This window comes from Athene noctua, chromosome 16 (genome assembly GCF_965140245.1).
Source record: "Athene noctua chromosome 16, bAthNoc1.hap1.1, whole genome shotgun sequence".
NCBI lineage: Eukaryota > Metazoa > Chordata > Aves > Strigiformes > Strigidae > Athene > Athene noctua.
The window spans coordinates 809,956-834,824 of record NC_134052.1 but is presented as its reverse complement, the minus strand read 5'-3'; the positions used below and the strand labels follow the sequence as shown (position 1 = coordinate 834,824).

The 24,869-nt window shown below is 55.2% G+C and overlaps 1 protein-coding gene across 2 annotated transcripts; it reads right to left on the bottom strand.

Annotated features, from left to right (window-relative positions):
- On the bottom strand, nt 1–23,627 carry TP53INP2 (tumor protein p53 inducible nuclear protein 2). Of its 2 annotated transcripts, none has more exons than XM_074919857.1 (4): nt 23,492–23,627; nt 13,637–13,975; nt 9,928–10,231; nt 1–8,454 (listed from the first exon to the last, which is right to left on the bottom strand). In XM_074919857.1, exons 2-4 carry the CDS (start codon nt 13,758–13,760, stop codon nt 8,202–8,204), a joined length of 681 nt encoding a protein of 226 aa, XP_074775958.1. In that variant the 5' UTR covers nt 13,761–13,975; nt 23,492–23,627; the 3' UTR covers nt 1–8,201. The 2 variants fall into 2 exon arrangements, with proteins under 2 accessions (XP_074775958.1, XP_074775959.1); XM_074919858.1 differs by having other exon boundaries at nt 9,928–10,057.
- Between the last annotated feature and the right edge of the window lie 1,242 nt (nt 23,628–24,869).

Sequence of the window (24,869 nt, the reverse complement as noted above, 5' to 3'; positions counted from 1 at the left end):
CTTAATTTATTTTTTTTTATTATTTCTTGTGGTTTTTCTTTATATTAGATTTTTTTTCAAAAGACAGCATTACAACCTAACAACCAAAAACCAGGTTACATACACACAGGCACACTACATAATGTATTCCAGGCAGTCATGTCCTTCGGTCTGTTGACACACGGCAAATGTTTAAACAACGTCCTACAAGAAGTAGACACCCTTTCCCTACTAACCTGCTTACACTGATTTAACATGTAACACACAAAATGGACGTATTTTGTTAGCTTTGAGTTCCAGACAAGGTTTCAGTCCTACAGCATAGGTGATGTAGAAAAACATGGGGCTTTTTTTTTTTTTTCCTCTTCTTAAAATCCCAGTGTGGAAGTTGTCCCGCTGTTGTAAGGCATTCAGCAGAGCACAGCTGGTGGGAACTGCTGCATGGGCATCTGCTTGGCGGTGTGGGCCCCCGCGACACCCAGCCAGGTCACCCTGGGAGGGGCTGGCTGCAGGGCTGGCGGCTGGGCACGGTAACATTCTCCGGCGCATTTTAGGGAAGGCTTAAGGCAACCTTTTCTGACCAAATAGCACTTTCTTCTCCTTTCTCTTGAAAGGAAACGCTATTGAACGTGCCATCCATCCTGGCCAAGCACTGTTGCTCATTCTGCTGCCACTGCTCGCTCTCCACGCACAAACTGGTGAGGAACTGGGGGTTTAGGCTGGGCTTTTCAAAGCTGCCTAAGAGATTTAACCATCCAAAATGCTAAATAGTTTTTAGATTAAAAAAAAAAAAAAAAAGCAAAATGCCTTTTAGGACATTAATTCTGTCAGGCTTCTCTGAAAATGCCAGCGTCTACTTTTAAAACAACATAGAAACACAGAAATATCGAAAACTGACTCCCCAGTCATCCCTTGCATAGGACTTTTAACTATAGTTCACTGACTTCTTCAAGTTCTGTAGTTGCGTTAAAAAAAAGATGACACACCATGAAAAAGGGTGGAAGGCACATATACAGTCAGTCCAGCGTGGAGATGGATAATGCACGTGGATGAGTTTTGCAAGCAGAATACCTACGGTTGATACATACAAATAAAATATTGCAGTGCTCAGTGGCTCTGTACCGATATATTTATAATACCAGAGAAAATATTACTATTTTACTGTTATGCCTTGTGCTGTTCTCTCATCCCTAGATTTCCCAAAGCATAATATGTCAATATAAAGCTGAGGATAAGATTTCAGGGAGACTTGGACACAGCTGCTCCCAGCTTCCCTGACATGGGTATGTGAGGTGAATGTGAAAGAGTGGAGAAAGTTTGGGCTCCCCTGTGCAACCCGTTTTTAAGCTACACTTACAATTTACTGTGCTGGTTTCCCCCTCCATTTGCAAGGAATAAAATTTTCCCCACACACAGGTGATAAAATACCATCAGAGTGGAAGGCAGGGAGAGCCTCATGGTTATCTGTAACAGAGCCGAAGCCTCACACAGCGTTGTCCTGTCCCAGGACATGCAGTAGCATCCCCCTAACAGAGCTCTGCACTTGCTCTGGGTATGGGACTGGCAAAGCAATGCACCCAGCCAGCCCAGGAGGTATTAGCTCAGAGCAAGTGTAAGGGGGGGACACCTCTGTGTCACCTCTCTGTAAAAAGAATTTTAAAAAGGACTAGACGTAAGAGCCATCCTTGTTATTAAAGGGAGCTGTTCATCTTCGTCACCCTCATCCTTATAAGGAAAGACCTGTGGGTTTAGTTAATGACACAGATCTCTCAAGAAGCAAAAAGAGAGGCTGATGCTGATGCATCAATGAACAGCACGAAACGGGAGACCTCCTGCCCAAGCTGTGTCTGCATGTCCAGAGCTGATGAGTCCCACCACTGGCATCCTGGAGTGGGGCGAAGGAGAAGGCAGCAGCCCCGGCAGGGCTGAGGACACCTCTCACGGAAAGAGGGACTTGCCAACCACACAAAGCCTCTCCCACCACTTCATCCAGCTTCTGCAGCCACAGTCATGCAACCATGGCAGCCACTCTGGTCACGGTACGGGAGAGAACTGAGCCCTTGAGGGTGCTAGGCAACTATTCCTGACTTTTCATTCATTGTATTGAGCAGATCTGAAAGAAATAGGTGGAGATGGAAAGCTCCACCTTGAAGAAGACAAGCCCTGAGGCGATCAACCCAGTTTAAGGCCCTTTAATGTTCCCGGCTGGTCTAACAGTGGAAACACCCTGGGATGGAGAGGCTGCAAGTGTGGTGGGTGTCTGTCCTTGGGATCTGATCCCTGCAAGCAGCCATGCTGAGGAGTTCACCAGACACAGTCCTGTGGTGGGGGAGGACTTGGGGGGAAGCTCTGAGGACTTGGGAGGATGCTGGAGTGCTGGCGTGTCCCTCCCACCACCAGCAGCTATTTCTGACTGCAGGGAGCAAAGAAGGTGCAGCAAACTGGAGGCACATCTGTGCCACCAGTGGAAACGGTGACTGCTGAAAATCCTGAGCGGCCAGAGAGTCACCGTGGCACCAGCTGAACACGGGTGACCTCTTGTTTTAAACCTGGACACTCAGGGAAGACTCGAGGACTGCCATCACCCCATCCCCAGCACAGGGGAGCAGGACTTGGTGCTGCCTTCTGGCAGGCAGCAACAGGCAGATTCTGAGAACCATTTTTCTTGACTTCAGGTGTTTTATCGCTTCTAACTGGATGTTTTCTAATTATGATATGGTTTAATATTTGGGCACTCGTTTGTTTTTCAATAAATTCACTTGAAATTTAATTTCCACTTTATGCAGGGCACTGGAACTGATATTTATCCTCCATGGGAGTGATTGCAAAGCTATGTGTTTCAAGTCTAGAACCTCGCTGGAGTATTTTTTTTTTTTTTTTTTTTGTTCTGACTGGCATGACAAGACATCTAGTGTGGGTTGGTTTTTTTTCTCCCCAGTGAGGCTGGATGGAAGAGGAAAAAGTATCAGTAAGATGTAAATGTAAACCTACCTATTGATTAGAAACATGCCTAAAGGAAGAGTGAAGATTCCCACAGTGGTGATCTTTGGGATGAGCCATGTGTTTATGCTATCCATGATGAAAAAGAAACACTGACTCCCATGGAAAGAATAGTTTTCCTTCCAGATTGAGCTTTTACAGCATTTTTTTGGAAAGCGCATCTGTGAGTGCAAGTTTCAGAGCATTGGGTGACGAGGACTTTTGCCCCACTTTTGTCCCTGGCAGCTCCCCCCAGCCTTGCAGTGCAGGCAGGAACCGAAATTCGGTGAAAGGGCTTTGTTGTGGCTGATGTGGTTGCCAGCAAGGTGCCCTGCATGTGCCATGGCCCCTAGCCTGCCTTTGCAGTGTAGCACGCAGAGCCACGGCAGAGTTGCCCTGGGAGGTGGGCTGTACAGGAGCACATGGGTTTAGACATGTCCTGGTGTGATCTGGTTTTCATCTCAAGAGGTGACACTTCTCCAGGAGGGCTGCCTCTCGTGGTCTTGTCCTGAGGGCTGGGGGAGCCTTGCCACTCGCTTCAGGGGCCTTGCCATCGCACCGGTACGGAGCCAGGCTGTGCTGCCCCGTGCCAGAAGGCGGCAACTGGGATGCCAATCTCTCATTCCTTGCCCGGAGATCCCCTGCACCACAGGCCTTTGAGTGGAATCTGATGCCTCTGCTGCTGCCTGCCCACAGTGTCCCGATGCCCCCAGGCTTGCCCATCCATGCCTGCTCCTCATGCAATGCCAGCGCGGGGCTGGGAAGCTGCTGCTGGGGCCAGAGCATCATCACCCATCCGAGCCCCAGCAGCCATGGCTGCAGCACTGACACGCACCGGGGAATTTTTCCTTTTTTCTTTCATTGCAAGAAAATACAAATATTTCCTCCAACAAATCTGCCTGTCACCTGCATCAGCACTTCTCCACGTGATTGCTTCAACGGTTTCTCCCATCCTGGCTGCCTGCTGATCCCAGGGATGTCGTGGGATCCAGGCCAGCTGTGACTTCACTTCCCAAATCCTCAGGGGCTCAGTGTTTAAATCTGTACCTGATTGTCCACAAACAAGCCTAAGGAAGGACCAGCCACATTCTAGCAGCTGTAAGGTGAATTTTCTGGACATAGGCAAACAAAGAGGGGCTGCTGCTCAGGGATGGTCTCACCGCAAGTGGCCACAGCTCCTTTTCCATGTCGGTTTCGTGTCGGAGCATCAAACCCTGCAGCTCTTCCAAAGCACAGCAGCCTGTGCAGCCTTTCACTGACACGTGCTGCCAAAGGCTCCGGCCACATCCCCGCAGCATCCCTCAGGATCACGCAACCAAAGGCCTCCCAAACCCCACATCTGAACAGAGAAGCATGGAAAAAAACACATTTTTGAAGACCCTGGCATATTTGTTTGTCCCTGAGTCCATACTGTAGTTTCCCCCTATGCAAGTAAAGAAAAGAAAGACTCGTCCTAGGCATTCAAGCAGGACACCTGCCCCCCTACCAGCCAGCACTGTGTTTGCTTCACCTTCCCGTTGGGAACATCGCACAGCTAGTCACAAATTAAAAATACTGGGTCCAAAAAAAAATCTCAACAACAAACCCTTAAAAAACTAAAACCCACACCCCAAAACAACCTACCGAACACCCACGCCATGTTGTGAAGTATCTACACATGCACACGTGCACACAGAAAAAGTTCTCAGTTTCTAAGCACCTTTCATTTGTTTCAAGATTCGTGGAGATTTGTAACCTCAGTTTTCTTGCTCAGTTTTGTAACCTCAAGGGGTGTACTTGCTCTGGCAACACTGGGCAGGAGATTTGGTATCAAGCCGGGTCTTGTGCTTGCTGTTGGGCAGGAGAGGAGCATTGCAGGGCTTCTGCAAAGCACAGTTTGAACACGCCTTTGCCGCAGCGTAAGAAGGGTCGTCACACGGGTGGATCAACAGTCACATCGCAGGAGGTTAGTAGGTGATTATTAGATGTTAATAGATGAGCAAGTGTGCAAACAACGGAGGGGGCATGGCAGGAGCCTGAATATGCTGTGGTAAGTGCGCTCCATTGACACGCAGGATGCTAGGACTCTGGATTAGCCTCTTCATGAAAACATCATTAATAATTTATTGAGCCAAACATATTCTTGATATGAAGTGTGATAATAGTTCTGCTTCATGTCCTGTGCTGGCTGGGCACAGCGTTAATGAAAGATGTCTCAGACTGGCACAGAGAGAAAAAAGGAAAACAGTTTGCATTCACTTCTGAAAACCAGGAAGGAGTAACAGCATCAGCCATTTGAAATGGGTGCTGGGTGCCGGCTGTTGGCAGCCATGACTGCGCTGAGCCCCCGGGGAGCACGGCCAAGGGTTTCTGCCTCGCGATGGATGAGCAGGACGCAGGGGTTTTCAATGAGGGTTTTCTCCTACTGGGGGCTGTTTGCAAGCAGACTGGTGGGCATGGGAAGGCCTGGCTGGCAAGCCATGGCAGGATCCGCCCCAGGACACCATCCCTGGCCAGTTTGCTGCCTCCCCGTCACCCCCAGGGAGCTGCAGAGGGGTGATGCTGTCACAGCCAGCCTCCGATTTCAGGAAGGATGGGCAGCATTGCGGAAGCACGGGAGAATTTACAATGAAGAACAGGCTGGGAGGCAGGACGTTGCTTGGCTTGTCCACTTCTTGATGTATATTTGGGCTAGAGAGAAGATGCTTCCTTTACTGCTGCTGCCCGGTGGCCACAGAGCTTATCACCCAGCGACATGGGCGAGAGAACATGGGGAAGGCAGCGCCTCATCGGACATCCTGAGAGCAGAACACCTGAGAGCTCGGGCTCAGCCCCTGCTTGTCGTCACATGCACCTGTGCCAGCAGCCCTACAGATGCTCCCAGTTCACACCAGGCATCACTTCAGAGGGAAACAAAATTAATGGGAAGCCCAGGAAGCCAAAGGATGTAAACATTCCCCTCCAGTCAAGGAGTTGTCAGCCTCATCACCAAGAGGACACCAGAGATGAAACTGGGTGATCTCCAGTATGATTTTAAGTTTGGTGGCAAGGCCCGAGGAGTGGCAGGAGATGCCAAGGGCCGGGGCGTAACGCCCAGTCCCCCAGCTTGCTCTTTGTTGGCTGATAAACCACCAACCATGAAAAAATCAGCTCCAGTGCCAGCGTGCTTACCAGAAAGGCTGAAAAAGCAGCAGACCAAACCGGTGTGGCGAGTGCAGAATAGGGCCCAGCACCTCAACAGCGCCACGCTCGCCACAGCAGGCACCAGCTGCTGCAGCCAGAGGGGCAGGAGGCATCACATCACTCATGTGATGAGGGCACTGGGTCTCAGGAGGACTTGAAACAAGAAACTGGCCTGGAAGAATTGAAAGGGAAAGGCTGAAAAGAGAGATTTGAAAGCGTTTTTTCATTTTTTCTGTGCTTTTGGGAATGCCATGTCATCGGAGTGAAAGATAAACAGTGCAGGTTAGCATCATCAGCCAGCTCTCCCACGGTCCAGGCTCCCAGGCATAGAGCTGGGGGCTGGTGCTCATAAGAGGGTTAATTTTTTTTTAAAATCTCATTAAAACAATTAATAAATAGCAGCTGTCTGAGGTTAGGCTTACCACAATTCCTTCAACCTAGGTCCCAAGCTGATATTAAGGGATGTAACATGGTGAATGGAAGAAACTCCTGTGAAATCAGCATTCTGGGTGTGCGTGAGAGGGTATTTCTTGTCTCAGAGGGTGGGAATCCAGGCTGTGAGCTGGCCACGAGCAGGATGTGATGGCCAGACCTTCTGGGGGGCACAGGGTGTAAAACCAGTCCCTAAAGGGAGGGAGCTGGGAGGAATCTCCAAATTTCTGCTGGGTTTGGAGCCATCTCAGCTGGTGCTGGAGCCAGTGAAAAGTCTGGACCGTGTCTTTTGAAAGGCAGAATGAGTCCGTCACAGGGAGGGGAGGGATTTGCATTAAGAATCAGCATTGCCCACAACAGAATTTGGCCCTTCACAGGAAAGGATGTAATTTTTCGTGGGGGAAGAAGGCATTCCCATTATAGCTCCACTGCAGCGATCCTCTTGTCCAGCCCTCCTGCTCAGGCTTGCCCCATCCTGTCCCTTTGCAGCCACTCCCAGGTCCATTTTTGCCCTTACTTTGACCTCTTCCCTCCAGCCTCCTCTTCAGCATCCCTTCGCCACCAGCTTTGACGTGCTTTTGCCACCTCAGGGAAGCTCTGCAGGTCTCTGCCTCTGCTCCCCTCCCAGGGATTAACACCGGGCAGCCAACACTCCTTGGCTTAAACGGTGCCTCTTAAAAATATATAGGTATTTGGAGAAATATCTCCACACACACATACATGTACATAGGTGTGGCTTGGGCAGATGAGTGCCTCCAGGAGGAGGGGGCTCGCTCAGATGAGGCAGCAGCTCGGCGGGACCATCAGTCACAGCGATGCTACTGCCGGCCACGGGCTGGCCACCTCCTCCCAGTGCGGTGGCCACGGCTCCGGCGAGGTGCTGGGACAGTGCTTTGTTTCCTGAGATCACTTTTAAAGTCGTCTTTAAAAAAACACCACGAGGCACCGCAAGCTGCCTGGCTGACCCTGCCATGAAGATTTCTACCAGCTCTTGCCCATGGCAAGCCCTTTTGGGATCGGCAGTGGGGTTTTTGTCTTATCATGGTAAAATGTAGTTAAGAAATGAAGGGGGGGGGAGGGTGTTTGCTGGTTTGGGGGTGAGGAAGCATTATTTAGTGTTATTGATGAGATTTTCCTAAAAATCCCAAATCTTGTTGCTTTGTTACCCTTTTCACTTGCGCTTGGTGCCTCTGCTTATGACATCCCAGTCTGGCTATGCCTGGAGTCATGACATTATGAAGAAAGGCACTGATGTCACAGGCTTGTCAGGACAAACAGGCTTCACCGTGGATTTCAGAAACGGGTGATTTCACCAGGAATACCGATTGCCCAGGTGAAGGCTGGCGTGGCTGCGAGAGTGGAGGGGGTGGCACAGCCCTCCGTGCTGGCGGTGCCGGGGGCTGCTGGCCCGGCTGGTGCTGGGGGCCAAGGGCAAGGGGAGCAGCAGAGGGTGGGGGGAGGAAGACGAGGAGTGGGGGGGCCGGGCGTGCAGGCCTGTGGGGGTGAGTGGAGTGAAACCACAGCCTGGCGTCACTGGTGTTCCTTGGGGCCGACGCTCCCCAGGGCGGCTGGTGTCGGGCGGGGTGTGAAGTCTCCTTCCACCGGGGGAGGCGGTGGCAGGGAGCGGCGGCGCGGGTGTCCCGGCGAGGTCAGTAGTTGCAGTGGCGCTGGCAGGGCTGGTGGACGAAGGTCCCGGCATGCTGCTTGGCCCGGCGCAGTGGGCGCTGGCGGGCCCGGTTCTGCCGCTGCAGTGCCTTCTGGCTGAGCCAGGGCTTCTCCGCCAGCTGCTTGGCCCGCTGCACCCGCCGGGCCTGCCCGACCTTCTCCAGGATGGCGGCCTTCACCGAGAGGGACCTGCTGTGGTGTGGCATGTGCCGCTCCAGCCGCGGCTCCGGCACCTCCCTGCAGAGAAAGGAGCCATCAGTGGCTGCTGGCTCCTGGCCCTCACCCACCCTGGCAAGAAGGGGACAGGGGTCTCCAACACCCTCACCATCACACTGTGCCCCCAGGATGGACCCGGCCCCCTCCCACCCTGGTGTCCTGCCGAGGGCTGGGGAGGCTCCAGCACGGGTGGGCTCTAGGTCACCAGGGATAAATCCAGACACCACCAGGAATGGGGCCGTCCCACAGTTTTTCACAGTGGCTAAATGCCTTGCGCCCAGTGGAGGGAAGTCAAGCCCAGCCCCATTTCCATCCTGCTTATGACTCATTTGGTTTCCTGGCCCATTTCTAGCTCCCTTTGGCGCCCTTTCTGCACCCCCCAGCGCTGAGGTTCCTCTGAAGCTCTAGAGATCAATCTGTGGCCCTCAGGGACACTCCACGAAGAGAGAAGTCCTGGAGGACCAGTGTCCCCTAGCCTGGGTGGATGTTCACCCAAAATTTTCCTCCTCCCCTGCTCCAGTGAGAGGCTTATGGGGGAGATGCTGGAGCGCTGGGACCAGGGGGCAGTGGGGACCCCCTGGCATAGTGGGACCCAGGGGCTGGCCAGCAGTGGCAGGGCTGAGTGTGTACATGGTCAGGGCTTTCCCGGTGCTGCAGGGCAGTGGAGGGCAGCCATGGGGAGAGGGCAGAGCGCCCCAGGAGCTGCAGCGAGGCTGTGGCCCTGGGGAAGGAGGACAGGGGGCTTCAGCCCACAGCTCCTGGGGGAGGACAGTGGGGCCATTTGGCGCAGTTCTGTTTAGCCTTCCCCCCCCCCCCCAGCTAAGCTGGACTTTGGGGCAGGGAGCAATGTCTGCATCCATGGCTGGTGGTGTCCTGCTCCCCCATGGCTGCACTGGCCAGTACAGAGCCAGGAGGGTGATCGGGGGACTGCAGCAATCTCCTGCCTGGGGGAGCCGGGAGTCTTGGGGGGTGACCACTGTGCCCAAAGGCCATCTTATCCTGTTGGGTTTGCTTTGCTTGTGCCATATCTGTGCAAAACCCCGTGGTTAAGCTTAGCCTGGCAAACCCCCCTGGATGGGCAGTGGGGTGACAGGTGGCATCGGCACAGGCGGCCACACCAGCAGATTCTGCTTGTGGCAGGGGAGGGGGACGCAGCCCTCTCCCACTGCAACCCACCAGCAAGCTCACGGTCCTGCACCCACACCCATCTCAGCATGGCACTGGGATCCCCTTAGCAGAGTATTTTGGGACACAGAGGCTCCCATCTTTGCACAGCACCAGTTGGGGCACCCCACCAGGTGTGCAGGGTGCTCTCTTGAGGTGGGACGTGGAGACACTGAGGACCCCCCAGCCCCGCTCCACCTGTGAGCAGTGGGAGTGAAATGCTCCCAGCACACACAGTGATTTGGGGTGTTGGGACTGACCGTCCACCCCCGTGCCCCAGCGCGTGGTGAGGCCGGCAGCCCCCAGTGAGCACCCCCGAGCCGCACTCACCCAGCAGCATCATCCTCGGGGCCCTCCCCGTCCACCTCGAGGGTGCTGGTGACGTAGACGGACATGCTGGGGTGCTCGATGAGCAGGTCCTCCATGGGGCTGCTCCCCACGCCGCCGGGGCCAGGCTCCTCTGCAGTAAAACAGGGGGGAGGGGTGACAAACCAACTCTCGTCCATCAAGCAGGGACCGGCCGGAGCCGGGGAAGCGGCCGGCGGCGGCCCGGGGGGTGTCGGGCGGGATCGCGCCGAGCGCCCGGTACCGCCAGCACCCACTCGGCGGGCGGCGCCGGGGCGGGCACGGCTGCCTGGGGGTGGCGGGGGTGCAGAGCCATGCGGGGCGCAGCGGGGACACACACACATACCATGTACAGTGGGGAGGGGAGGGGGGAGAGAAAGGGGCATCGTTAGTGCAAGAGACCCCACACCATCACCACTACAGCCGGGCACAGCGTCGACAGGACCTCGGGGGAGGGCGAGGCCAGCGCTGCCCCGCACCCCCACCAGCACCCCCCGCTCCGGGGCGGCTGCCGGTGCTGTGGGTCTGGCTTTGCTAAGCCAGCGAGCGAGGGAAATGGTTCTGGTTAGGCAGTTTAATCAAAAACTGGGGGAAACCAGCAGAGTTTACCACAGCACTTTTTTTTTTTTTTTTTTTTTTCCCTTCGCAAGATGAAGGAAGAAATTCAGTGGGCAAGAAATGCTGCTTTTGCCTGTTCTGAGGCACCTGAGCCATGCCACGCCGCTCCTGAGGAACGCCAGCCACGCGGCACTTTGCAAACATTGAAACCAAGCACACACAGAGGAAAAAAAAACAGTTCACACCTTTTTTTCTGGAAGAAACCAGGGGAATAAATTCTTCAGCAAAGGTTTTCACTGCGCCTTCAGCTTCAGTCCGTTAGAGGCCAGGTTTTGGGTGGTTGATCCAGGGGCTGGCCCCTACACCCCTCTGTCACCCCAACCTTCCTCTCCTTCCCTTCCTCACCTGGCAAAAGCACTTGAGCTGGTGCTTTTCTGGGCTCCCTGTGCTCAGAATTACTTGTGTTGTGGGAAGGGAGCCTGTGCCTAATGTTGGGCTCATCTGGATACCCAGACCTGTTCCCAGCCTCATCGGGGGACTTGAGGGAACTGGTCTCAGGGGGGATCCAAGTGCAGTATCTGTATGGACACATGTGGCCCTGCAGCTGGGTGAGGGTGCAGGAGAAATCAGAGGTGAATGTGTTCTTGTGGTAGAGAAATACAGCACATGAAGTGAATGGGGCCAGCATTCACCACCCGTATGTCCCCTGCTCCTCCCGCAGACGATGCCTCAGCCCGGGGCTTAGGGCAGGCCACAATTAGCCTTGTGAACATGACAGCGCCTTTCTTCAGGTCAGTGGATATCAAGCTATTAATAGTTGTTGATGTGCCGGGCTGCAGACTGTCAGCCTGGAGACAGCCACTGAGCCTGGCTGGAGCGTTCCCACTCTGCAGCACTCCCGCAATGGTGGGACCACGGGTGTGGGGAGCAGGGGACACTAGACCCATCCATGGCTACCTGTCCCCATCCTTTACCAAGGTGGGTTTTAATGTCACAAGGAATATTTCAGGATCCCCAAATCCCTGAGTGACTTGCAGCTGTATCGCTAAGCACTGGGAAATGCCCTTTGCTCTCTCCCCAAGTGCTGAGCAGAGCCACGCTGGGCCTTGGGGCAAGAGGGGCATCTGAAACGCTCCTGGGAGATCTGGCTAACTCAGGTGCTTTTTGCAACACATGGGTCAAAGATCTGGCTGAGAGGGAATGAATTCAGAGGCTCATTAGGCTGCCCCACTACTGGGAGGGAGCCAGGCTGTGTGAGATGCTTGCTGGCCGCTGCGGCTCAGAGGTGAAGGATGGGGGCTGGAGCCAGCAGGTTTAGTTTTTAAAGTGCTTTGCATAACTCCAGCCTCAAAAATAGGGTTGAAATAAATCAGTCCCTCACTGGCTGAGGAATGCAACAGGAAAAGGCAGCAATAGGGCTGGTGGGATTAGCAGTGGGGTGACAGGTCCCAGGCAAACACACTGCTGAAAGCTGGCTCTGCACCAAGAGCCTGGCTGCTTGATTGGAAAAAAAATGGGAGCCTTTTGTACCAAAGTCATCCTTGGATCCTTGCTGAGCCATTTGCAGTCTCGGACCCAGGGGATCAGGGCATAGTCCAGATCTGGCGAAACTCCTGGCTCCTTCTGACATGTTTTGGGCATGCTACAGCCCTTGCCAGCTGGCCCAGACATGTGGTAGCTGTGTGCCTGTTGCCCCAGGGACCTCCTTGCAATCAGCCCCATCCTGTGTCACTGCTGTGACCCCCCTGGGACAGTCACCAGAGAGCCCAGAGGACAGGGAACCCTCCATGGCCACCCATGCCCACACTACCCATAGCGCTGCCACCAGGCACGGGGCTGTCCCTGTTCCTGATCCCCATCCCAGGCTTATCCACCCTCCGGTCCCCTCTCCAGCTCACCACTCAGGGAAAAAAACCTGAACAAGTGACTTGCATCACGAAAACAAACTCTGCTCAGTGCATGGGGGACAGGCAGGAACAATCTGATGTTTGTAAGAGGAAAGACAAAACCTTCCTCCTAAACCTGCAGCATACATTTGTGGTCCCCTGGGCTGGGGCACCACAACTAAAGAAAGGCTCCACAAGCGGGCCATGGCCATTGAGGATTTCCCGTACAGACAGGCTTGTTTGTCTAAGTCCTCTGCTCAATTTGCAAGCAAAAGGTCATAAAATTATCATTGCAATTGGTTGAGTCATCGAGCCTACAATAGAAACACCAAGGTCTTAACGGAGCTGTGGAAGCTCTCAGCACACAAGGAATTTGATCCGCCTGGTTGGTGTCAAAGGGGACTCTGGGGTGTTGTCACCATCCCTGGGAACAGGGACCCCCTGAGGTCTTTCTGGGTATGTGGACCTTGGACCAAACATCTGTCTGAGTGCTGTTGGCATGGGGACTGGGCATGATTTGGGAAGATAAACCCTTTGGAGATGAGATTTGAAGGACTCAGATGACCCAAAAATGGCCAGATCGCTGGCAGCAGGTCCTGAGATGGGACAAGCAGGCACCACTGTCGCCTGCCCTCGCGTGGCAAAAGCCCCAGCCCCCCACTACTGTCCAAGGGCTGGGGTTTCCCCCAGGGGAACAGGTCCCCAATTTTCTTTCAGCAGGGGCGTCACAGGCAGCGGCCAAGCCCGGCTACTCCTGGCAAAGTGCTGCCCACAGCACAGCTTAGCCAAGGCCACAGCATCGCCACAGCTCACAGGCAAACAGCCTGCGCGGGTTGATGTCCCCCACCCCACCAAGTCCCTGGGGTGCAAGATCACGCCCAAACCCTGGGTGACCTCCCCAGCCTGGTGCCGTGTCAGGGTCCCATCCTGGCACAGAGGCACCTGGAGGCTCCCAGGCAGCAGCAGCCCCGGCTGGAGACACTGCGGCTGCTGCTCCCACACTGGCAGAAAGCTGGGAACCACCACCAGGAGAGGAGAGGGGAAAAGGAGGAGCAGGCTGGGGGCTGCTGTGGTGACCACAGGGCTGGGTGCTATGGGCAGGGCAGGGGGACCAGGGGAAGAGGGATGAAGGGCAGAGCTGACCACACATGGCGGAAGCTCATCTGCTGTCATCTCAAAGGGTGTGCCCTGCCCTGAGAGACAAGGTGCAGCAGAGGTTGTGGAAAACCAGTCCCCCCTGCCTTTCTCACCTGCAAGATCAATTATGAGCCAGCCATCCTCCTCCTCCTCCTCCTCGACGAAGGGTTTGGGCTCCTCTAAGCCTTCCGGTGTGTTGCTGTCACTGAAGAAGAGGCTGGTAAGACGCTGAAACATGGTGGAGAGTGGTCCAGCAGGATGGATGGTGAGTTAGAGCTACTGCTGAGCACCGGCTTCCAGGTGTGGAGACAGAATCAATGGGCACAGAGGAGTAAAAACAGCAATCAGGATCCCAGTGGTGTGGAGATGCTTTGCTGCTAGCAAAATTGTAGCTGAGTTGAATGATGTGTAGTGCAATTCTGAGGTTCTTCACTTGGCTTCAGTGCAAAGGCCTGTAAAAGGGAAAGGAAAAAGAATAAAGTTTGGACTCATTGGCAGCATGGCCTTCCTGCATCCTGGGGGCTCAGATGGGCTGGAGGGGCCAGTGAAAAGGTGGCTCTGGCACTGATCTGTGCTGTGGCCTGTCCCAGCTGCTGGCAACTCCAAGGGCATCACACACCGTGTCTGAAAGCAGCAGTGAAGGGCTCAGTGCCCACGCCCTGCAGCCCCCCACCTGCACCAAGTCCCAAACTGTGTCCCCCTCCTCATCTGCCGGAGCTGGCAGGGGCAGAGACAAGCACAGTCCCAAAGTCAGGCTGGGACCTGCCTCCCCTGGCACTGAACAGGCACTGAGCATGGCTGGTGGCACTGAACTTTGCTGTTAGGGCAGGGCAAAGGGTGCGATGCTGCTGTCCTGTCTGAGGGCTGAGCCACCCTTAAAATCCACCAACAACCCACTGACAGCTACCCCAGCGTGGCCGCCCTCTCCTCCTCAGGCTGGGTCCCACGAAGCCCTTGCTGGCATTTTGCTCAAGCCCTGCCTGTGCAGATACCTGCTCGAGGCTGGTTTAGTTTTGAAATTACTGTTATTGTTGCTGTCTGTGTCTATCTGCAAGGATGCTCTTCTGATGCAGTTGCATTTCATTGCCACCCTCCAGCTCCAAAAGATGACACCATGTCATCACTGCTCCTTTACAAGAACTTTATAAGGAGCCACAGGACAAAGCACTTGGCTATGGGCTGTGTCTCCTCGCCCAGTGCCCAGGCAGGAGCGTACAGGAGCAAGCAGCAGCAGCGTGCCACCACTCTTGCAGCAGGGCAGGGCAATGACAGCGGTGTCCCAGCTCGGGGTGAGGCTGCTCCATCTACACTCATCAGCGTTTTACCCCTGGGGAAACACATTCCCCCCAGCTCAGGGGGAGGTTAGGACTCACTAAGTTTATTAATGACTTCAAAGCTCTCTCTGGGAGAGGCACAGACAGACAGCAGCCACAAGGTGCACTTTATTTGTGTGGAGAAAATGGGTTTTGGTCCAGAGACATTAAAGGGCATTAAAATGCCATCAAGAGCTAGATTTGGGGAGAGAGGACAGCTGTGTGCTGCCTTGCTTGGCACATTGCCGTGGGTGCATTTAGAGGGCAAATTGCCATGGGTGCATTTAGAGGGCAAACCCCCAGTTCATGGTTCTGCCGACCAAGGTGACGCAGAGCCTGCAAACTGGTCCTGGACCCTGGGGAAGCCCCATCTGTTCTCAGCAACACGGGATGAGAAGGGTGTGGGGAGGCACGACGTGTCTGAGCACCGTTCCATACCCACACCAGTCCTCCAACAGCTCACGTTCCAGCTCAGCTGCCCCTGCAGTGGAGTGGCCTCTCCAGCCTCAGCGTTCTGGGAAGGGCAGCTGGTCTGGGTGCTTGCTGAGGTTCTGGGGCTCAGGTCCTGTTTATCCGCTGTGGGACCACTATGCCTTTTGCCTTCTCTTAGGTGCCTCGGGAGGTACTTCTGCTCCACAAGGCAGAAAATAAAAAATCAAGGGGACCCTTTCCCCATGGGTGGGATACCCTGGGCTTTGGGGGCTCACCCTGATCTCTGCCAATCCCAGGTGCAGAAGGGAGTGAGGGAGCATGAAGCAGCCCTGTGACACCCAGCTCTTCCTTCCCAGCATGGCTGGGGCAGCAGCGTGACACTACCTGTCCCTTTGAGCAGCTCTCAAGCCCCTGGTGACTTCAGGTGCCCCGGAGGTGCAGGGCAGACCACGCAGCTGCAACAGTGTCTGGCTCCAGATCCCAGTGTTCGAGGGTCCAGCCCCCCCCAGCACCACGTGCTTCCCACTCCCCCTGAGATAGCAGCCCCCCCCACCCCGTGGTTCACCCCTTCCACTCGCACCCTGCACCCAGATCCATCTGCGGGGAGAGGCTGCAGCTAAACAAGCTGGGCTCCAGCTGGGATGGCACGTTCAGAAGGGGCTTGGTTAAGACTCATGGAGCCTCTCGCCACGATGATCAGCAATGATTGCCTGCTCCGTGTCCTAAGATGGTTCCTGGCTTCCCCTGGAAGCACTGAGAGGAGGGTTTTGGGGCACTGAGACACAACAGAATCATTTCCTCCAACTGCCGTAAGTGCTGCAGGCTCAGCTAAGGCAGCTCTCCCCTCCTAGCCCCCCATCACCACCACAATGGTGGCAAAGCCACAGCCTTTCTGATCCTCCAGTGTGCTCATGATTAAATTATCCAGACACCCCCCTTTCCTGGAGCATTAAAGCGTAATAATAAAAGGTAGGGAAACAACAGGAGGAAGCGCTGATATCCAGCTGGGCAATGAAAGGAAACTGGCCCATCGGGCTCTCTTGTGGGCTTCATGCTGAGCACAGTGGGGATTTCTCTCCCATGGGACCCATGTGTGCATCCATCCTCCCCCAGGCCAGGCTGGCAAAGGGCACCCAGCACAGCCCTGAAGGCTGCAGTACACAGCCCATTCTCACTGCCCGCAGTCTGAAATCCGGCATCTGCCTGGAGCACTTGCCTAGTTAGTAAATATCCTTTAATAGAATATCGATTATTTCATAAATTTATTAAATACCTAATTGCAGCAGAAACCTCATTGCTCCCAGGTACCTGCTGGAGATATCTCAGAGCTTTCTGCTGTTTGCTCTTCCCCAGGTCCCCAGGCAGGAGGGAGCAGGGCAGGAAGCACCCAGCAGGCACAGGGGGCTCCAGTCCCCCAATGCCACCATGGCCCTGGCTGGGTGCAAGGCCAGGAGCAGATTCATGAGATTTTTGAGCTGGGGCAGTTCTGCCTGTGCCATTCCCAGGCTGGCAGAAGTGCTGAGCCAAAGCTGACACCAGCGTCACCACGCAGCTCCTCAGGGTGACACACAAGGGCTGACGGGGGCGAGGGACAGCAGGGTCCCTGTGCATACACCCCACCTCGCTGGGGAGGACACTGGAAATGCTCTTGGCCTGCCGTGGTCAGGGGTCTACATGCAAATTTCAGTCTCTTTTTTCCTCCCCACAACGTTAATGCCACACAACAGCAGAGACCTGGGGACAAGAGCCAGCACACAGAGGACAGGGGGAGTGGTGGCCCCAGTCCAGCTGCAAGGGGAAGGTCACCCAGGAAAGCACCCAAGCAGCTACAGCAGGCCAAGGTCTGAGCCAGGCAGAGGTTTTTCCCTGTTGCCTCAGCAAAGCGAGTCTAGAACAAGCTCGGCACGCACAGTCCTGCCAAAGCTCCTTGCCCGGGTGGCACTGGAGGGCTCTCTCCACTGCAAGCTTGGCTTGGAGAGCCCCCAGCAAGGAGTTCATCTCCAAATGATAAATTACACAGTCAAAACAGAGAGCAGAAAACTTCATTTTGTTTAAATTTGACAGCAGCTTTCAACAGACAGTAAGCAAACCTGATCTCCCCCTCCGCTCCACCCTGGGAGCAGGGCTTATTCCCCCCAGCACCCACCTGCTCAGAGACTAGTACCCCAAAAAAATCACAGGGTGCATCAACAGGAGAGTCAGGACCTGAAGTGTCTGGACTCCAGAGGTGCCTACCCTAACCCGAAGATAACTTTCCTTTCCCAAAGACACAGCAGATAGTCCTAGTTTCAATTGCCCCCTCTCCCAAATTTAACTTAATTTTCCTTATTTCTTAAGGCCCTGGGATGACCACACTAACATCACACACAGCCAACGCCATAATAACTGGCTGTCAGGGGCCATCCTGCTCCAAAGCAAACCCCCGGCACACCGGCAGGGCTGGGGCAAAGGGGAAGGGGCTCTCAGGCAGCTGTGACAGCTCCAGGGGCAGCAGGGAAGAGTTAAAAGCTCCCCCAAGACCAAAATTTGAGATGGATCATTTTAAAGGCTCATTCCCCAGAGAATTTGAATAAGTCACCAGTTATCCCCAGGTCCCTGCCAGGGAGCATGGGGTGGCCCTGAACCACCCACTGCTGCCCGGGTGGGCCACACAGGCAGGTCTGAGCTTGCAGAATGAGCCCCTTGGATAAAACAAGCCCCACAAGCTCCTGCTGCCTGGGGACACTGTGATCCTAAACAGGAGAGATCGATTCACTGGTAAAACCTGTGAGAGCAGCCATGGGTTGGTGGGAGCACGGACAGAGCAGGTGAAGGCAGGGTGCTGCGCAGTGTGTGGGATGGCTGCCCGGGGCTGCTTGGCCAGACCCTGCCTGACCTGGCCAGAGCAAGAGCTGGGCAGAGGGACAGACAGGCCTCATGGGAAGAGAGCAAAGGCTTCCCAAGAGTCAGAGCAGCCCTGCCAGGGCTGGCCCCAGCGGCGCTCAGGGAGCTGTGGGGGAGCTCCTGCCAGCACAGCTGGCAAAGCCTTCGGGATCCAACCTGCAGGGTGGAGGCAGGAGCTAGATCCTGGCAAGCAAGGAACAAAATGAGCTTTAATCCTCATCCTCACTTTATCCTGTCTGCTCTGAAATCCTTTGCAACACTGGGTTAAAGAGGCAGGATCAGGCAGGCTCTTTATCTGAGATGCACCCTCAGCAAGTTTGCGAACGACACCAAGCTGAGGGTGCAGCTGATCCCCCCAGAGGGAAGGGATCCATCCGGAGGGGCCTTGGCAGGCTGGAGAGGTGGGCTCATGTGAACCTCGTGAAGTTCAGCCAGGCCAAGTGCGAGGTCCTGCACCTGGGCTGGGGCAGTGCCCAGTGCCAGCACAGCCTGGGGGGTGGATGGGTTGAGCGCAGGCCAGCGGAGAAGGATTTGGGGATACTGGTGGGTGACAAACTGGATGTAAGCCAGCAACGTGTGCTCACAGCCCAGAAAGCCAACCGTGTCCTGGGCGGCATCACAGGCAGCATGGCCAGCAGGGTGAGGGAGAGGATTCTCCCCTTCTGCTCCACCCTCGTGAGGCCCCACTTGGAGCCCTGTGTCCAGCTCTGGGGTCCCAGTGCAAGACAGACATGGATCTGTTGGAGTGGGTCCAGAGGAGGCCACGGAAATGGTCAGAGGGCTGGAGCACCTCCCCTGTGGAGAAAGGCTGAGAGAGTTTGGATTGTTCAGCCTGGAGAAAGACCCAGGGAGACCTTATTGTGGCCTTTCAGCTATATAAAGAAGGCTTATAAGAAAGACAAAGGCTTTTTATCAGGGCCTGTAGTGCCAGGACAACAGGCAACAGTTTTAAACTGAAAGATGGGAGGATTAGATTGGACATGGAAGAAATAGAAGAAAGTAGACTGGACAGAAGAAATATTTAATGATGAGGGTGGTGATACTGTGGACCAGGCTGTCCAGAGAAGCTGTGGCTGCCCCCTGCCTGGAAGGGTTCAAGGCCAGGTTGGACGGGGCTTTGGGCAACCTGGGCTAGTGGGAGGTGTCCTTGCCCACGGCAGGGGTATGGGGCTAGATGGTCTTTAAAGGTCCGTTCTCACCCAAACCATTATGTGAGTATATGATGTCCCATCCACCCTAGAAGGGAGCAGCTCCTGGCCAATATGATCAGCGCATCATCCAGACCCACCCTGTAAGCCACCAAGAACATCAGCTCTTCAATGTCACCATCATAGAGGGTTGGGGGTGACTTTCTCAGCCCTTTGTGAGGCAAAAAGCTCCTCAAGCAGCTGCTACCAACAGCACCCAGATGGCAAGATGACCACATGCCACCTCAGTCCCTGTGGTTTTCACCAAGCCCTTCTCTGGCTGGAACAGCCCACGGCCATCGGCAGATCAAACTCCAAAGTTTTTCCAGGTTTTTGGAAAGACTCCACTTTCCCTGTGGAAAATATTTGTTCCATTTACACCAGTGGAACTTGGGCCAGCAGCCTGATGGGAACTGCAGTGCGGGAGGAACCCAAATGTGTCCCTGCCAGGAGATCTGAGACACTGCTGCCCCAGTAGTGCCTTGTCACCAGGCAGAGATGGTGGCCACAGAAGCAGTTTGGGCCAAGAGGTGGCTTCTCTGCCCCTCTGGTGACCAGGGGTGGTCAGAGCTCCAGCCCACCCATACCTGCCAGACATCTGTGGAGGAGGTACGGCCAGTGCTGGGGCACAAAGGGACTCTCCATGCACCACGTCCTTGAGGCTGAGCTGCCCCAGAAACCACACGCCCATCCTCTGTCCTCTGCCAGAGCTGGGGTCACCACTGCGGGACAGCTGCCATCCTGCCCAGGCTCCCACAAGCCCCTTTACTTGGCATGTCAACCCCACCCCAGGCCACTGCCAGAACCAATGGACAGCCCACTGGTGACACTTGGGGACAGACGAGTTTCTTAATGAAGTTTATCAGAATCCTTCCAGAAAGTACAACATCCTTTTAAAACTAGCCAGAGGATATTAAATATTAAAAGTTAAAGTACAAGTAAGGAAACCATAATGGATCGAGGGGGTTTTTTCCCCCCTTCAGAAACCTTGACACAATAATTAGTTTTCTGAGTCACTGTCACTGCAAATAACCCCAGGAGCTAAGAATAGGCAAAAGGATCGGCAGCAAAGCCTCAGGATGCGCCAGGAGCTCACCAGGGCGGGAGCCGCAGCTTCACAGGACTGGCAGCTCCCGAAAGTCACAGACTGCAATAACAACAGCAACTCTGCTTGGAAATGGCAACAGGCTCCCTGAAACTTTCCATAAATACTCAGCAGTGGGAGGGATGCTGCTGACAAGCGGCAGAAGCGGTCCTTCCTCAGCAGAGCTAAGAATACCCCGCGCAGTCATCACAGCAGGCGTTGGAGGTATAAATCAGGTGCCTTCCTCCAACCCACTTGGGAAGTGTTATTTTCAACTCATTTTGCCTAAATTAGACAAGGGTTTCACAGGCTGCTCTCGCTGTGCTGTATGTACCAAAATCCTAAGCCTGGTACAGAAACACAAGTGAAGGAGAAGGGAGTGCAGAAGCTGGGCAACCTGGGGGGACGGGGAGGGAGGCTGCTCATCACCCCAAAAACAACCAGTGAAGCACCCCTACACTGTCCTCTATTTATCCCCATCAAGGAAGGGACCAGAGCTGGCAGGGGCTTGCCCAGGACAGTTTGAGAGGGCTGGATTAAAGCATCTGGTCACTCATCAACTGCACTACAGCTCCTGTTCATCCCTTTGCTTCGCCAGCAGCTTTGTTTATGGGTTCACCTTGGGGAGCACTGGCTGCGCAGGCAGAGTTGGGTCCCAATGCCAGCATGGACAGATTGACTCCAACAAACCAGAGGCTGATTCACAGCCAGAGCCTCTTCCACTGCAGAGCAGGGGAGTGGAGACTTAGAAAAATCCCCCCCAAATCTCTTTATCATAAGACTCTTATTACTAATGGCAGAGCAAGCCAGCACCTGGCAGGGCTTTCCTCACCCAGCCCAGGAGCTCAGTGTGGACTGGCATTCCCACGTACTCCTCCATATCCCACCTGAAGGAGAAAGGGGGGTGTTTTTCCTGGAGCTGGTGTCACCAGCTGCGCAGGCTCCCTTGTATAACTGCTGCAGGAAGGGCCTTGCCCCAAGGACAAACCCGACCTTCTGATATTTGATGTCATCGCACAGAGCCTTAGAAAACCTAGCAGTGGCCAGCAGAGTCTGAGCAACCAGGAAACTTCTAGATTTGCCATGAGCTGTCCTATGAAATTTTAGGTTTCCTCTCTGGGATGCATTAGGTGAAACATCTCTGGGAGCGTGTGTATTGAGAGGGGAGCAGCCCCAGTGTTTCACCCTCCATAAATTGTAGGAGCCTGAATACTAACTGCCAAGTTGGACTTTGATATCGCAGGAGCCTGGAGTTCCCCACGAGCTCCTCCTGAGCCTGCCTGGGGCCACATGTGTGCTGGGGCAAGACTTGCCTGTGCAAGGCACACTACGATTAGTGCTAAAAAGCTCTTAGATAAGAGTTCACATTTTTGGATTTTTCCAGTCTTGCCACGAGCAGGTGTTATCAGTTTATTCTTGAACAGAAAAACTTCCATTATGTTTTTCCTTTTGTGTTCAGCCAGATAAGCACCAATTTCATGCAATGGGTTCCTAATGGTGACAGTGAGCTACAGCAGAAAGCTTTTGTCTTTTTTTTTTAAGGGGGTGGGGGGGAATAATAAAAGGAGAAGAAACATTATTTTAGAGCAAAAAAAATTTTTCTTGGCAGTCTTTAGACTAAGCCAGGTGGGAAAGAAGGTACAGCACAGTCCTGTACGAGAGTCCAGCACCTATTTTGGGGATGGTTTCCTACCCCAGCAAAGCCCTGGCCAAATTCATGATGGCACTTGGCAGCTGCCCAGCTCAGCTTTGCTGAGTGGGTGTTGCTGGTCCCAAGAGAGGCACTTTAAGCTTGGGACTCCAGGGTGCCAGTGCATTTGCGCAGGCTCTCTAAGCAGGGCTGGAGCTCCCCTGCACACAAGAGACATAAATGTATATAGATATATGTATTAAGAAATTACAAAAGTAATAATGTCCTTTTTCACATGTTTCTACGGTTGTACTCTATGGAGTCCCAGTTTTTCATCTGATGACCCCCTCAGATGGGAGCAGGTTTAGTGCCCAGAGCCTTCCAGGCTCAGCCAAGCTACTGAGGTCCTGACGCTAGAGGCGTGAAATCCCTAAGAAAGTTGACCTTTTGGGACTTAGCCGTTCCAAAGCAGGTGCACTTACAGCAGTAGTAAGAAAAGTAGCTGTTACGTGTGGTACCCAACGTACTGGTGGGCTCAGTGTCCCGGGGGATGGTGGTGCCACAGTGGTGGCATGGCAGGATGCCACAGCACAGAGCTCAGCCCGGCACTGCCAGCATCCTTCACCCGCTACACATGGGTCCTCCCCGGGCATCACAGTTAAACTCAGTAAAAATATCCAAGCACACACCCAAATCTTAAAAGTACTGGGCTTTACAAAGTAAATCACGATCGAAAGATGAAGGTTTTCAACAGCATCAAGTATTTGATTGGAGGCAGACAAATAGAAAATACAGACTTAGCTATTTCTAGACCGCGTCTATTTCTATATTACACATTCCCTCTTCAGACAGCCCCGTTTTTCACCCAAAAAGCCTCTAATAAACACTGGAAGACACATCCACGCTTGCACCTTGCCCGGGGAAAGCCACAGCAGAGCCCCGCGGGGCAACACCGGCCGAACGGCGGAGGGGGGCGGGGGACACGGGAGGGGCGGCCACGCAGCTCCTGACCCCCCCACGGACCATCGAACCCTCCCCGGGCATCGCGGGGCTACGGCAGCCGGAGGAGAAATTGCGCTCCGCGGGGTCACGGCAGGACAAGGCGCGCCCGGAACGCGGGGGGGTGGGGGGGGAGGGAGCGGGAGGGGCATCTTGTGACGTCTCAAAGTCATATGCAAATGAGGCAACGTCATTAGAGCGGAGCCAATGGGAGCGCGGAGCAGCCTCGAAGCTTAATCCGGTGATGAAGAAACAAACAACAGGCGCGGGGGGGGAAGGGGGTGCCCGACGGCGAGGGGGGCCCTTCGGGGCCCCGTCGCCGTTGGAGAGCCGCCCCCCCCGCGGGAGAGCCCCATGGCCATGATCGCCAGCTCAAGCCCCAGCCCCGCCCGCCGCCCCCCCCGCACCGCACCGCACAACGCCCGGTGCGCGGGACTCACCGTGCCGTCGGGGCGGTGTGAAGGGGAGCGGCGGGAGGCGCCGAGGTACCGCCGGTCCCGGTGCCGCTGTCGCGGTTCTGCCGAGCGCCCGCCGCTCCCCCGCACAAATCGGGCCCTTCCGACAGCTGATCGTGACGTCACAAAGCGACCCGCCCGCCGCCGGGGCAAACGGCCAATGGGAAGCGGCGTCCGGAGGGCGGGGTCGGTAGGGGGCGGGACGGCACCGCCCACGGGGTCCCGCGTTTCGGGGGCTGCGGTGCCCCGAGGGGGCGGGGGGGGTCGGTGCGGAGCCGTTGCCCCGCGCACCCCCGGGGCAGAGCAGCGGGCAGGGGGTCCCGCTCCGCTCCCTGTGACCCGGCGAGACGCGGCGGGCGGTCCGGCGGGGCTGCGAGTCCCCGAGGCGGGGCCAGCCCGGACCCTTCCTTGCCCCGAGGGACGCGGCGGCAGCCCCGCGGGGAGGGGCAGGGCCGCAGCCCCGGGAGGGCGGCGAGAGGCTGGGAAACGCCGGGGTGTGCTGGGGGGGAAGCGGAGCCCCGGAGCCGGGACGCAACGGGAGGGAGGAAACGCCTGAAAAAAGAAAGAAAGGATGAAGAAATGGAGCCCGTGGCGCTGCGGACGGGTCTGGCCGCTATCGGGGCACAGCAGCGCCCCGAGGAAGCGGGGGGAGGCAGGAAGGGTGCGGGCCAGGAGATGCGCTGGACCGGCGGCCAAAGGAAAGGCGGGGGACGGGGGGGCAGAGGCCTGGCGGCTTCCTGGGCTGCGGCCCGGTGCCGGACACCCGTGTCCTGTTGTGCCGGCGAGGCCTCGTTCAGAGAGAAACTTGGGTGGGGCACAAATGAGGGGGCTGGGCCTAAGCGCCCGGCCTTTCCCCGACCCTCGGAAGGAGCTGGGCTCACGGGGACAGCCGCTACCCGCGGCCGGAACCGGGAGCATCCCCTGGGCGTTGCAGCCCCCAAGACACTCAGCAGCACCAGGTTCACCTTCATCCTCATCATGAGCTGACCATGGGACCAAACTCTGGTTTGGCATCATGCTAAGCTTGTCACACGGCAGGAAATTGTCCATATAAAGCGAGAACATTTATTAAAACACTCATTAACAGATCAGTTCAAGTGTCTGAGTCATGCATGGTACAGTTAGGACTCATCCAGCATCACAGGTGAGAATTCCCCATCGCAAATTCACAAGAGGCAGAATTTAATTGAGTCTTATTCAACTCACATTCACAAATTAAATAACATTCAGTCTCCTGTAATTGAAGGATCTTGCAGAAGGGTGTAAACCATCTTGGGAGGAGATCTGCCATCCAGCAGAGCTCTTACCCTGCTTTGCCAGGAGGGGAGCAGAAGCCATGAAGCTTAAAATACTTCTAAGCAGA